The 15,420-nt window shown below is 51.0% G+C and overlaps 1 protein-coding gene across 1 annotated transcript in view; it reads left to right on the forward strand.

The window, feature by feature from the left end:
• The first annotated feature begins 1,037 nt into the window (after positions 1 to 1,037).
• MUC5B (mucin 5B, oligomeric mucus/gel-forming) overlaps positions 1,038 to 15,420 on the forward strand; it is a 53,587-nt gene continuing 39,204 nt past the window's right edge. The window contains exons 1-2 of the mRNA XM_049713415.1: positions 1,038 to 1,246; positions 1,717 to 1,966. Coding sequence (XP_049569372.1) covers positions 1,038 to 1,246; positions 1,717 to 1,966 — 459 coding nt within the window. The remainder of the gene's footprint in view (positions 1,247 to 1,716; positions 1,967 to 15,420) is intronic.

Consider the following 15,420-nt stretch of genomic DNA (forward strand, 5'->3'; position numbering starts at 1 on the left):
CCTCAGATGCAGCAACTGACTGCTCGGCCGGCCACTGGGAGGCAGAGCCTCACCCCTGCCTCGGCCCTGGGCCTCAGGAAAGGGCCGTCGGTTTCGGAAATACACTTGGAGCATTTGCAAGTCGTGGGCTCCGTGTGATTTTTAAGCTTGTCCATAAAAGCCGGGAGCAGGTCGGAGGGCAGACGTGGGCCCAGGGCGGGGCAGGCCAGCTGCCTGGTCTTCTGTGCACTTGGCTGGACGGAGGGCGGGGGTCCCGGGGGTCCACCCAGCTGAGCCGTCAGACTGGGAAGGCTCCACCTTCTCTCTACAAATCTCTGGACTCTCCCGTCACACCAAAGTCAAGCTCGGTGTGCGGTGCACCTGTGTGTGTGCATGCGTGTGCACATGCGTGTGTGCACGCAGGCCCAAGGGAGACCAATCCCCCAGCAGTGCTGTTGCCCTCCCCTCTGTGCCCCCTGCCCCCTGCCCTGAGAACCTCCAAGTTTCGAAAACCCCGCCCCCTCTTCCTCAGAGGCCCCAGGGGAGTCCCCGACACCCCCGGTGACACACTGGCCTCAGGCTGGACCCAGCCCCACAGCAGCACTGGGAGGGTGGGCAAGGGCCGTGCGGATGTCCCTCTCCAGGCATGGAGGGAGGCTGCTGCCCAGACAGGGCAGTGGAGGGGGGCAGGGGGCAGGGTCCAGCACAGGAATGCACAGGGTGTCCCGAGCTCCCCAAGCCTGAGTGCCAGGAAGGGGCACGCAGAGCAGACAAGCCCACGGGGCCAGGTGCCAGCCCGCTGACCCCGGCCATTGCTGGGAGGCCAGCCTGGCCTGGACCCCGACGGGGCGGGCGCTGGCAGGCTGGACCGTGCTGGCCACCAGGGTCGCCTGGGGCTAACAGTCCTGCCGAGCTTCCCACCGCTCCGGCATCTTGGGGCCCCTTTGCTGGGCCAGAGAAGGCCTCGGGGACCTGAGGACACGGGGCAGTGGGCTCGAGTGGCCAGGCGTGGATGCAGGGCAGGGGCGGATGCCTCACCACCTGTCCTCCACGACAACATGGGGGGTGGGAGCAGGCTCTCAGTCCTGCTGGAATCTAGGCCTGGGGAGGGCAGCTTGCTGGAGGTCAGCTGTGGAAACACAGGAAGCTGGACTCATGTCCTCATGTCCCTGCTGCGGTTCCTGGAATTAGATATGCCCACTGCGTCCACCTCACGCTGCCTTGGTCACAAGAACCGGGGCCAGGCTGAGTTGGGTCTCGGGGCCGGGTGGGTCCGGGGCTGGTGACACCAAAAGTCCCACCTCCAGGACCGGGCTGCAGTCCCTGAACTGCCACAAGGTGGCAGCACAGTGGTCTTGGCGCCTCCGGCTGGGCCAGGGGCTCAGGAAGCAGAGTCAGGGGTCTCAGGGGTCCAGGGAGGTGGCTTACGTCCTCTGAGGCTGGGCCGCCCCTTGAGGTCCGCAGGGCCTCCCAGACCCTGGATGAGGGCGAGGACCGCCCTTTACAGTTTACACCCCTCTGGCCGGCGTTGCCCACTCCCACCCCTGTCTGCCCCGTCCTGAGCGCCAAGTGCCTGGTGCCCTAGTCCAGGCCCCCATGGCCCGCCTGACCCAGCTGTTTGCTCCGGCCGGCCGTGTGGGCAGTGGAGCTGACCTCACAGCCTGACCTCCCCTGTCAGAGACCAGGTAGGGGCCGAGGCGCTCCCACAGCCATGACCCCACGACCCCTTGGGCCCAGGAGACAGCCTGAGTGGGAGGTGGATGGACGTGGCAACGAGGTCCGGGCAGGGAAGTCACTGCCACCCCCATGGGACGCCCTCCTTGGGAGCAGGAAGTTCCCGGCCCTCTGGCTCTGGGAGCTGCTGCCCCAGAGACCGGCTGGCCCTGTAGCCGCAGGTGGCACCCTAATCAGCGCCACTGCCCCCGGGGGGGATCGGGTGTCGGAGGGAGCCCCCTCTTCCTCTCTGGCTGGGATGGACGCCAACACAGTGACTAACCCTCCACCCCCGCAGGAGTGCACAACCCCTCCCCTGCCTGGAACTGTGACCAGGCAGCAAGAGTAACCAGATAACGGGTCGCTGCTGCCACCCCAGACCCGCAGCCCTGGCCAGGTGGTGTCAGGAAGAGCAACAGAGCCGGGTTCGGCCCCCCGAGGCGTCCACGGCTCTGCCTGCAGGGCGGCTCCTCCAGGCTGTGCTTGGGGCCCCCACCTGCTGGATGCTGGGGGGGAGGGGGGATGATTTGTCACCACGGGGGTGGGGACACATGGCCAGAAGAGGTCCCGGGGCCAGGGCTGGCCTCTGCGGCTCACACCCCACCCCTTTGGCCCCCGTGGAGTCTGGCCTTGGCAGGGACACCCCTTCATTTCTGGGTCCTGCCCCCGGCAGATGGGGAAGAGGCGTCCACCCTCATGCTGGGGGGACCTGACTGGGGGCAGCTTCTGCCCAGATAAAGGGCGCTGGGGGCTCCTGGATATGGGGAAGGAGATGGACAGGGACACAGGACACTGAGAAGCCTGTGACCGTGGTGGGCAGGTTGGGTTGCAGCCCTCTCCTGACCTCTGCCCCCAGCAAGCCCACCCCATCCAGGGACACTTGGACTCCCACCCAGGCCCGAACCACTGGGGAGGGCTGCTTGGTCTGAGGCCAGAGCCGGGCGCCAGCGGCCGGCCTGGTCCTGGGCACATGCAGGTCACAGCTCTGACCTATTTGACCTGGGCCCTGGGCAGCAGATTGGCGATTCACAGCCAACCCCGTGGGGACACGTGGGGCCTGGGCCATCACACAGGCATCTCCGTGAGCGTGGCCCAGACAGCCTCGTGGCCCGGTCTTCAGAGGAAGTCAGCAAACACTGCAGAATCTGCATGGACGTCAAAGGTCCTCAGATATCCGGATCAACTGACAAAGAGTGAGGGCGCTGCCGCCGGCGCGGGAAGTACCGCAGCGATCTCGGGGCCAGGGCTGCGCCAGGAGCTGTGCCACGTGACAGCCCGGGACCCAGGGCGAGCCGCGTTCAGGGACCGGGCCATGCGCGGAGCCACGCACAGCGGGAGCCTGGCGACGGCGGGCAGAGTGGACAGATCACTGGGAATGAGGCCACGCGTTAGTGCCACGGGGGAGTAAAGCAGAGAACCCCTTTCTGCTGGTGGGGTCCCGCTCAGTGGCCGTCATGGGAGGGAGGGAGGAAGGGAAGGAGGGAGCCTGGGCACGTCTGGGGGAGGTGCCCCGGCAGGGCCTGGCGGGGTCGGAGAGCGGAGCTGCAGGCACACGGCTGTGCCCGAGGCGGGCGGGGCGAGGGGCCTCAGGGTGAGCCAGAACCGGGCCTTAGCCCCGAGTGAAGGGCCCCGGGGGACCGGGCAGAGGTTGTAGAGCCCTGCCTTGCCCTTCAGGCCCCACTGCAGGGTGAGGACGGACACACGGGCTGAGGGAAGCAGGAGACTGAGCTGGGGGGTAGGTCAGTGGTGAAGGTGACTGTTTGGCAATGGACCGGCTGTGGAGTGTGGGTGAATAGACAGCACCCCCATTGGGGGGCCGGGGAAGGATGGGGGGGCCGGGGAAGGGCATTGGGGTAGGTAGGAGCTTGACCATTAGATGCCCGGTAGAGAGGTCAGGGCGGTAGGTGGACATGTGAGTCGGGGGCGCCAGGGCCGGAGCCTGCCCTCACCGGGAGGCAAAGATGGGAGAAGTTGGAGCTTCAGCTCTTCCGCTCGGGAGATTGTCAAGGGAGTGAGTGCAGATAGAAAAGAAAGGGAGGGGAGGTGGGGGGAGGGACGCGGGAGGTAGGTCTCCTCTCCTCTGGACTCCAGGAGGCTCGAGACCTCGCAGGTGAGGACCCTGCAGCCCCAGGGAAGCTGTGGGAGAGGGTTCTGTGACGGGAGGTGGGGAGGGAGCCCTTCCGCGAGATGTGAAACAGCAGATGCCGGCGACAGCCCTGGGCTTCGCTGACATAAGCTCTGTGGCTCCCCTTCGCCGCGGCCCGTGGACAGGGTGACACGCCTGGGGTCGCTGTCTGCGCCCGTGGCTTTCTCGTGGCTCATAGAACCCACCTATAGAGAGGCACGCCAGGGTTTTCTTTCTTTACAGAACAGAATAAAAATAAAACATCATCGTGTTACCACTGTAAAGCCCCTGTGTCCCGGCTCCCAGAAGAAAATGTGTTTATGACTGACGTTCCAAAGAGCATGGCTCCCGCAGCCAAGCAGGGATGGACAGAGGGATGGAAGATGCTAGAGCTGCGAACAAAAACAAAGATGGAAAGCCAGCCCGGAACTCGGACGATGGGCACGATTCGGTGTGTTTCTGACAGCAGCGGGGGGCTCTGCACGACCAGTGATCAGCCTGGGACTCAGGACACCCCCACAACCCAGCATCCACCCCAGGGGTGTCCAGCTGCCCAGCAGGGGGCTGCCTGGGGGGCTGGGCAGGAGGGTCGCCAGGGCAGGTCAGAGCTGACGCGGCTGAATGGGAACCGCCCCTCCACCAAGACAAACAGCCTGGGCGCCTCCAGCCCCCGCAGGGCTCAGGGAACTTGGTGCCCTCACTCCCAGATTGACAGGCCCTGAGGGGACCCCAGCACCCACGCCAAGCTCAGGGCCACCCTGTCCTGTGTGTGCCACAGTCCCCCACACCCATGAAACGAAGGAGTAGGTAGGGTGACCTCTGGGGACACAGCCTGTCAGCAGGTGCTGCCCACTTCAGGAGACCTTTCAGAGCAAGGCACCCAGCCCACTGGAGGACGTGAGGGGCACGAAATCCCCGGGGGCATGAGGTGGCCCCCTTCCCGCCCAGCCCCTCCCGGGGGCCCCTACCCGCCCTGGGCCCCGGCCCTTCCTGCTTCCACCAGGGTAGCCAGCCCTGGGGGCACACAGCGTCCACAGAGCCAGCGGCCCCATGGCAGCCTGGGTGTCTGGAGACTGTCCCCCAGGTGGGAAGGGTGGCCTGGCCTCGTGGACCCTAGACTCAATCTCAGGCCACAGGCTGAGCCCTCGGGTGGAGGGACTTCGCACCCTGTCTCCAGACCCGTCCTTTCCTGGACACCCTCCCGGCCCTTAGCCTCCAGCCCCAGGAAGTGGGGCCTGGAGTTCCGTTCCTGGGGTGGGGTCTCTGCTTCCTGCTGGCCGCTTCCATGCTGTGTCCTCAGCTGACGGCCGAGCCTCCACGGTTCCACGAGGGGGCGGTTCAGCGTGTGTGGAAGCAGCAGGGACCCTGTCCTGCTGCTCCAGGCTAAGCCATGCTTGGTGGGGCCCAGCGAGCTCCCCCCGGCCTCCGTCTCCTCCCAGGGCCCCTGCAGAAGCTGCCCCTAGGGTGGCGGCCACACCCCTAACCCTAGGCATCAGGGAGACGGCGTCTCTCCAGCCACGGCACCTACGTCTCTGCTCACGTGGCACCCGGGTGTGCGTGTCACTCACACAGTCCCTGGCCAGACCTGCAGACGTGGACACCAGAGCCCTGGGGACGGAGGGCAGGGACTACATGCTGGCAGAAACCCCTCCTGCAGAGGCCAGGCAGCCTCCCGGGGCAGGGGGCTGGGGCAGGGGGCTGTGGGCAAGGCGCTCTGGCCACTGCTGTCCCCTGCGGGTCCCACCATCCTGCTGGCCAGCGAGGTCCATCCCGAGCGGTCCTGAGCTCTGAGGGGCCTGGCAGCAGCTCTGCTGGGCAGATGTGGGGGCAGACGTGGCGAGGCGGCTCTAGCTCCTCCTCCCCCGGCTGGTGCTTCCAAGAAGCCTCCATCCAACCCTCCCCACAGCCCGCTAGTCCAGCTCGTGCCTCGAGGACTTTCCTGGCCACCAGGATCGCGGCCGTTAGCCATCCTCCCCGCCCTCCTGTTACAGTCCGGAGTTCAAACTCACCCATCGCTGGGGTGTACCCCACTTGCTGCATCGCCCACATCCCAGACGTGGGGCCAGGCGGGGGCCCTGACAGAACACGAACAAGATACCCAGACACGAGGGAACCCCTTCAGCCTCCCCAAGAAAATGCAGCAGAGTGAAGTCGGGGCCTCCAGAGGTCAGAGATCAGGCCTGGGCCTGTGACCCCCAGGAGGGCCGGGCCTCCCCCACCCTGGGGCCTGAGCCCAGACGAGAGCGGCGTGGCCCAGGACGGTGGTGTGTCCCCCAGCCGTCCTCTCCGGTCACTGGTCACTGCTGGGGCCTTGAGGCCGGTGGAGAGGGCAGCAGGCGGGGCTCCAGCCTACGTAGCCTCAGGGCCAGGCGCCCCTCAGCACTGGCTGGGGGGTGTGGCCCCGGGCTGTGTGGGGCTGCGTCGGGCCCCTCTGCCTGGTTGTGGTGTTGAGTCAACACTGGGGTTCCTGGAGGGAGGAGGGCACACTGCCCACTGACACCTGGTCACCTCTGCTGGCGGCCGGGACACCCCACCCGCTACTGTTTATTCTCCCTCATGCTGTCTTAATCCTGAGCAAACGTGGGCCCAGAGGCCCAACCTTCTCCTCTGTCCACATCTGCCTGTCCATGCCGGGCCATGCCTGCCCCCTCGCCCAGGCTCTGCCCCCTTGGGGGGTCCTGTGACCCTCCCCAAGACCTTGGCCCTGTATGGGGGTGCTGCTTCTCCAGGAGATTCACAACAGGGCTGGGGAAGAGGAGGGGGGAGGGGTGGAGAGGGAGGGGGGAGAAGGGGACAGGGAGGCACCTCTTGCACCTGCCTGGGGACCTGCCACGTCACGGGGTCCCTGCTCAGGCTGGCTCTGCCCAGAAGATAGGGTGCCTGCCCCTCCTCCGCTCTCCCTTATTTCCTCCCCCTCCCCCTTCCCCCCTTTCCCTTTGGCCCTCCCCAACCTCACCACTGTGTCCCTGCCATGTACAGGGGCAGTGGTCCCCCAATGGCCTCCCTCTAGTCCATTCCCCAAATCACAGCCAGCACGGAGCTTTCTGGAGAACTTTCGGATACAATTTCCAATTTATGGATAAGTTACAGAAATAGTATAAAGAGCTCCTGTCTGCCTTTAGCCCAGATTCTCCAGGGTTTGTATTTTGCTCCCTTTGCTGTACTGTTTGCTCTTGGGCTGTGCTGTGCCTGCCCTCCCCTCTCTCTGTGTCTACATATTTTCTCTGTTTCACTGGAGTTTAAGAAGATTGCCCCTTCAACCTAAATAGATAGGGGTGCGTCTCCCAGAAGTAGGGCGGGGTCTGTGAAGATGCAGCACCACCTGGCGTCCTCAGGCTGCTACACCCCTCGCTTGTCCTGCTGGTGTCCATTCCTCCCGGTCTGGGGTCTGACCCAGGACCGCATGTCACGTGAGTGCAGCCTCCTTGGTCATCTTTAACCTGGAATCTGTCCCCAGCCTTTCCCTGGGCTTCTTGACCAGCATCCCCCAATCTGGGTCTGTCTGTGGCTTCCTTGTGTCGAGGTTGGAGTACACACTCAGCAGGAGTGGAGCTGTGTCCTTCTCGGTTCCTTATACCTGGAGGCACGTGATGTCGGTTGGATCCACCACTGGGAGTTCACTTTGGCTCAGGGTGGGTCTGTCAGGTTTTCCACTGGAAAGTAGCCATTTCCCCCCTTGGAATTAATAAGGGTCTTGTGGGAGAGGCTTGGGACCAAGTAAGGATCCCACTCCCTTTAGTGTTAGCACCCAATGATGCTTTTCCAATCACATCCACTCTTCTTACCTGCATTCTGCAGTAGGAAGAGATATCTCTTTTCTTCCATTTATTTATTTTTCATTTATTCATTTATATCCATTTAGCCTCACGAACTTGTATTTTCAGAATGACTCTGTGGTGGGCTGGGAAGCTCTAAGGTCTCGTTTTCCAAAGAAACATTGAAAAGGACAAGGAGAAACTGTCTGGAATAACTGTCTTCAGAGCTCTAGAAGATAGTCAGAGGTTTACAGCAACCAAGCTAATGTCCAATCCAGAAAAGGCCATCTTCAGAAGGATAGGAAAGTTTTGTGGCATTTTCACTCACCCTTGCCCATCCCCAGTGCAGTGGCAGTTTTGGTCTTGAGTTGCCAGCCCAGTTCCCCTCCCCCACCCCAAGCCAGAAGGAGCAGAGAATACCATACTTGCAAATTACTGGGAACATCTGGTGGATTCATGAAGGAATGATGCAAGGCACGCATCTCTGTTTTGCTTAACCTGGAATTCAAGTGGCAAAAGTGGCAGACACTGCTCATAAAAGCTGCGAAGTGACTACAGACCCACAGACTCCTGGGGCAAGAGATTACAGTTGGAGACATATAATGGACCATCTAAGGCCTGGAGGAGTTGAAGTGGGACCCTTTGAGAAATTCGGGCATTCAAAAGCAGCCATGCACATGCAGGAATTTAGAAAGACACACTCATGCCCAGGCAAGATTTCATCTTGGGCTGGTCCCCAGGCTCAGAGCAAGCCTGCCTAAGTGTTGAAGGACAGAGCTAGGCTGTGAAGACTGGGAAGGCTCCTGCTACTCAAGGAAACTCTGCCAAACACCAGCTGAACACAAGCTAAACCAGCAAAGATTCAGTGATCACACACAACAAGGAATAGTCTTTGTAAAAATTAAGACTTTGGAGAAGTCTCAAAACAAATGGACCGCTACATCCTTCAACAACAAAAAAAGAAAGAAAGAAAAGAAAAAGAATAGCAAACACTGGGAAGGGGAGAATCTGATTTCCAGAGTTACCTCCCAATTTTCAACAAAAAATCACAAGGCTTACAAAGAACAAGAAAATATGGCCCATTCAAAGGAGCAAAATAAATTTATAGAAATCGTCCATAAGGAGGTCAAGACATCAGTCTCACTAGACAAAGACTTTAAAACTACTGCCTTAAGTGTGCTCAAAGAGCTAAAGTAAAACATGGACAAAACCCAAAGGAAATCAGGGAAATGATGCATGTACAAAATGAGAATATTAACACAAAGATAGAAATTATTTTAAAAAAAACAGAAATTCTGGAATACAGTGACTGAAATGGAAAATTCACTAGAGGGGCTCAATAGCAGACTTGAGCAAGCAGAAGAAAGACTCAACGAACTTGAAGACAGAACAACTGAAATTATCAAAGTTGGGGAGCAGGAAAAAAAGAATGAAGAAAAGTGAATAGAGCCTAAAGGACTTGTCAGGCATCATCAGGTGGGCCAACATATGCATAATGAGAGTCCCTGCAGAGAAGAGAAAGGGGCGAAGATATTATGTAAAGAAATAATGGCTGAAAACTTCTAAGAAGCTCAACAAACTCCAGGTAGAATAAACTCAAAGAGGTCCACATTGACATACATTATAACTAAATTGTTGAAAGTCAAAGAAGAAAATCCCAAAAGTACCAAGAGAATTCATTCTCAATAAGATTATCAGCTGATTTATCATCGGAAACCTTGGAAGCCATTAAGGCACTGAATGATACATCTGAAAGGGTGAAAGAAAAAACAATCAACCAAGAATTCCTCACCTGGCAAAGCTGCCCTTCAAAAGTGAGAGCAAAATTAAGACATTTCCAGATAAACAAAAACTAAACCTACCGTATAAGAAATGCTAAAAGAAGCCCTTCAGGTTGAAATGAAAAGACACTAGACAGTAAATCAAAGCTCTATAAGAAAATAAAGATACCCAATAAAGCTAAATATGTGGGCAAATATAAAAGCCAGTATTACTGTAATTTTTGTTTGTAACTCTACATTTTATTTTCTATGATTTAAAAGATAAATTCATGAAAATAATTGCAAATCTATGTTATTAGCACACAAGGCATAAAGATTTAATCTGTTACAACAATAACATTAGGAGGGGAAGGAACTAGATGGGATTAGAGTTTTGTATGCAATTGAAACTAAATTGGTGTCAATTCAAATTAGACGGTTTTAACTTTATGCCGTTATATGTAATCCCATGATAACCACAAAGAAAATATCTACATAATATATACAAAAGGAAATGAGAAAGGAATCAAAATTTGTCACTACAAAAAATCAACTAAACACAAAAGAAGGCAGTAATGGAGGAAATGAGGAACAAAAGAGCTAGAAGACATACAGAAAACAAATAGCAAAATGGCAGAAGTAAGTCCATCCTTATCAGTAATCAATTTAAATGTAAATCGATTTAAACTTTCCATTCACAAGGCAGAATTGATTAAAAACAACAACAGGGCCTCCCTGGTGGCGCAGTGGTTGAGAGTCCGCCTGCCGATGCAGGGGACGCGGGTTCGTGCCCCAGTCTGGGAGGATCCCACATGCCGCGGAGCGGCTTGGCCCGTGAGCCATGGCTGCTGAGCCTGCGCGTCTGGAGCCTGTGCTCTGCAACGGGAGAGGCCACAACAGTGAGAGGCCCGCGCACCGCAAACAACAACAACAACAACAACTATATGCTGTCCACAAGAGATTCACTTTAGAACTAAAGACACAAATAGGTTGAAAGTGAAAGGATGGAAAAAGATATTTCACGCAAATAGCAACCAAAAGAGAGCTGGGGTGGCTACACTAATATCAGACAAAATAGGCTTTAAGTTTTTTAAAATAAAGTTTATAAGAGACAAAGAAGGATATTATTTATTGATAAAAGCAAAAAATTCAACAATATATAACAATCATAAAGATATATGCAACAAACAGTATAGTCCCAAAATATATGATGCAAACATTGGCCGACTTGAAAGGAGAGCTAGATAATAAAACTACTAATAATAGTTGGATAATTCAGTACCACACTTTCAATAATGTATAGAACAACAAGACAGAAAATCAGTAATGGAACAGAGGACTTGAACAAGACTATAAACCAACTACAGGGGGCTTCCCTGGTGGCGCAGTGGTTGAGGGTCCGCCTGCCGATGCAGGGGACGCAGGTTCGTGCCCCGGTCCGGGAAGATCCCACATGCCGCGGAGCGGCTGGGCCCGTGACCCATGGCCGCTGAGCCTGCACGTCCGGAGCCTGTGCTCTGCAATGGGAGAGGCCACAACAGTGAGAGGCCCGTGTACCGCAAAAACAAAAACAAAAAACAAAAAAAACCCCAACTATGCCTAACATACATATACAGAACACTCCACCTATCAACTGCAGAATACACATTTTCTCAAGTGCACATGGGGTATTCTCCAGAATAAACTAAGTGTTATAAACAAGTGCTAAGTGTTATAAACTAAGTGCTCTAAAACAAGCTTTAGTAAATGTTAAAAGATTAATATCATATAAAGTATCTTTTCTAACCATAAAGGAATAAAGCTAAAAATCAATAATGGAAGGAAATTTGTAAAATTCACAAATACATGGAACGTAAACAACACACTCTTAAACAACTAATAGGTCAAAGAAGAAATGAGAAAATCCTTAGAGATGAATGAAAACAAAAACACAACATACCAAAACAGGAGATTCAGCAAAGGCAGTGCTAAGAAGAAAATTTATAGCTGTAAAACCTACATTAAAAAAGAAAAGAGATCTCAAACCAATAACTTAACTTTACACCTTAAAGAACTAGAAAAAGAAGAGAAAACTAAACTCAAATCTAGCAGAAGGAAGGAATAAATAAAGGTTAGAGCAGAGATAAATAAAATAGAGAATAGAAAAACAACAAAGAGAGCCAACAAAACCAAAAGGTGGTTCTTTGACAAGATCAACAAAATTGACAAACCTTTAACTAAATGCACTAAGAAAAAAAAGGAAGAAGAATCAAAATTTAAAATCAGAAATGAAAGGGGCATTACTGTCAATTTTATAGAGATAAATGTGATTAAAGGTTTGCAACAACATGGATGGACTTGGAGGATATTATACTAAATGAAATAAGTCAAACAGAGACAGACAAATACTGGTGATATCACTTATATGTGGAATCAAAAAAATACAATAAACTAGTGAATACAACAACAGACTCATAGTTGTAGAGAAAAGATTGTGGTTACCAGTGGGTAGTAGGGAGGGGGGAGGGCAACATAGGGGTATGGGATTAAGAGGTACAAACTATTATGTATAAAACAAATAAGCTATGAGGATATATTGTACTACATGGGGAATATGGCCAATATTTTATAATAACTATAAATGAAGCATAACCTTTAAAAATTGTGAATCACTATTTGTACACCTGTAAATTGTATAATATTGTGTATCAACTATATTTAAATAAAAAATTAAAATAACAGAATGAAATAAAATATAATACCATGTATGGTTCTCAAAACAGTTAAAAAAAAAGGCTTCAGGATCTTTTGTACCACAATATTATTATTACTGGCATTAGTTTATATTGTTCTATGAATATGAAGGTATAATCTAATGAGGGCAATATAGTATATTAAAAACTAAAATCACAAAGAAATAAATATAATACAAATAATACTAAAAATATGATTAAAGGGAATAGTATGAACAATTGCATGCCAACAAATTTGATAACCTAGAAGAAATGGAAAAATGCCTAGAAACACAGTCTAACAAAACTTACTCATGAAGAAACAGACAAACTGAATAGACCTTTAACTAGGAAGGAGATCAAATCAGTAATCAAAAACCTCAAAAAAAAACAACAAAAGAAACTATGTTTGGTCCAAATAAAGAAAACTACGTACCAATATCCCTCGTGAATAGTTATGCAAAAATCCTCAACAAAATACTAGCAAACAAATTCAGAAGTATATTAAAAGGTTTCTACACCATGATCAAGTGAGTTTTATTCCAGGAACGCAAGGATGTTCAACATACAAAAACCAACCAATCACCACATTAATAGATTGAAAAGGGAAAAAACCCACATCTCAATTAATGCAGAAAAAGAATTTGCCAAATTTCAATATCTTTTCATGATTAGGAACTCAACAAACTAAGACTAGAAGGACACTATCTCAATATAATAAAGGCCATATATGAAAAGCCCACAGTTAATGTCATACTTAATGGTGAAAGATAAAAGCTTTTCCTTTAAAATCAGGAACAAGACAATGATGCGTATGTTCATTGCTTCTATTCAACACAGTATTAGAAGTTCTAGCCAAAGCAATTAGGCAAGAAAAAGAAGTAAAAGGCACCCAGATTGGAAAATAAACTATCCCTGGTCACAAATGACATAATTTTATATGTAGAAATTTCTGAAAATTCTACCAAAAATGATTCAAGCTTGCTATGGTGTGTTTCCATCCAAAATCCATATGTTGATATTCTAACCCTCAAAGGTGATGGTATTAGGAGGTGGGGCATTTGGGAGGTGCTTAAGTCATGAAAGTGGAGCTCTCATGAATGGGATTAGTGCCTTATAAAAGCAGCTCCAGAGAGATCACTAGCCCCTGTGGACTTTGCAAGAAGTGGGTAGTCTGAAACCAGGAAGAGGGCTTTCACCAGAACCCAATCATGCTGGCTGAATTCCAGTCTCCAGAACTGTGAGAAATAAATTTCTGTTGTTCATAAACAACCTAGTCTGTGGCATTTTGTTATATCAGCCCAAATGGATTAAGACAGAGCTAATAAATGAATTCAGCAAGTTGCTATACACTAGCAAGGAACAACCCAAAGAGGAAATTAAGAAAATAATTCCATTCACAGTAGCATCAAAAATAATAAAATACTTAGGATTAAAGTTAAGCAAGGAGGCAAAAGACTTGTACAATGAAAATTACAAAACATTGGGACTTCCCTCATGGTGCAGTGGTTAAGAATCCTCCTGCTGATGCAGGGGACCCAGGTTCAGGCCCTGGTCTGGGCAGATCTCACATGCCGTGGAGCAGTTAAGCCCATGTGCCACAACTACTGAGCCTGCACTCTAGAACCCGAGAGCCACAACTACTGAAACCCATGAGCCTAGAACCTGTGTTCCACAGCAAGAGAAGCCACCGCAATGAGAAGCCTGCACACTGCAATGAAGAGTAGCCCCCGCTCGCTGCAACTAGAGAAAGCCCATGTGCAGCAACAAAGACCCAATGCAGCCAAAAATAAATTAATTAAATAAATAAATTTATTTTTAAAATTACAAAACATTGCTGAAGGAAATTAAGGAATACATAAATAAGTAGAAAAATATCTCATATCCATGGATTTGAAGACTTAATTCCGATAACAATATTACCCAAAGAGATATACAGATTTTATGTAATCCTTATCAAAATCCCAATGGTGTTTTTGCAGAAATAGAAAAATCCATACAGAAATTCATGTGGAATCTCAAGGGAATAGTCAAATTACTCTTGAAAAAGAAGAACAAAGTTGCAAGACTCATTCTTCCTGATTTCAAAACTTATTACAAAGCTGCAGTACTCAAAACACTGTGGTACTGCCATAAAGACAGACATGTAGACCAATGGAATAGAAGAGATAGTGCAGAAATAAGCCCTGGCACACACAGTCAATTGGTTTTTGACAAGTGTGCTAAGACCATTCAACAGGGGAAAGGAGGCTTTTCAACAAATGGTGCTGGGAAAACCTGATATCCACAAGCAAAAGAGTGAAGTTGGACTCTCATCTGACACCGTATATGAAAATTAGCTCGAAATAGATCGAAGACCTAAATGTAAGAGCTAAAACTATGAAAGTCTTAGAAGAAAATTAGGGAAAAATCCTTGTGATGCTGTATTTGGCAATGATTTTTGGATATGACCCTAAAAGCACAGGCAACAAAAGAAAATTGATAAATTGGACTACATCAAAACTAAAACCTTTCTGCATCAAAGGACATTATCAAGAGAGTGAGAAGACAAACACAGAATGGAGAAAATATTTGTAAATCATATATCTGATTAGGGATTAATATTCAGGATATTAAGAACTCCTTCTGCCTGCCAATGCAGGGGACAAGGGTTCGAGCCCTGGTCTGGGAAGATCCCACATGCTGCGGAGCAACTGGGCCCGTGAGCCACAACTACTGAGCCTGTGCGTCTGGAGCCTGTGCTCCACAACGGGAGAGGCCGCGACAGTGAGAGGCCCGTGCACCGCGATGAGGAGTGGCCCCCGTTCGCCGCAACTAGAGAAAGTCCTCGCACAGAAACAAAGCCAAATAAATAAATAAATTAATTAATTTAAAAAAAAAGAACTCCTAAAACTCAACAACAACAACAAAAAAACAAACAACCCAGCTCAAAAATGAGCAAAGGACTTGAATAGACATTTTTCCAAAGAAGATATGCAAACAGCTAATTAGCACGGGAACAGATGCTCAACATCAACAGCCATTAGACAAATGCAAATCAGGACCATGTGAGGTACCACTTCATACCTGTTAGGATGGCTATCATTTAAAAAGAGGGCATATAAGAAGCACTGGCAAGGATGTGGAAAAATTGGAAACTTTGTGCACTGCTGCTGGGAATGTAAAATGCTTCTGTTGTTTGGTGATTCCTCAAAAAGTTAAACATAGACTTATGATATGATCTAGCGATTCTACTCCTAGGTATGTACCCAAAAGAATTGAAAGCAGGGACTCAGATATTCACACCGTCATGTTGATGACGTCATGGCCTTATTCACTATAGCCAAAAGGTGAAAACAACCTAAATGTCCATCAAAGGATGAGTGGATAAACAAAAC

This window comes from Orcinus orca, chromosome 8 (genome assembly GCF_937001465.1).
Source record: "Orcinus orca chromosome 8, mOrcOrc1.1, whole genome shotgun sequence".
NCBI lineage: Eukaryota > Metazoa > Chordata > Mammalia > Artiodactyla > Delphinidae > Orcinus > Orcinus orca.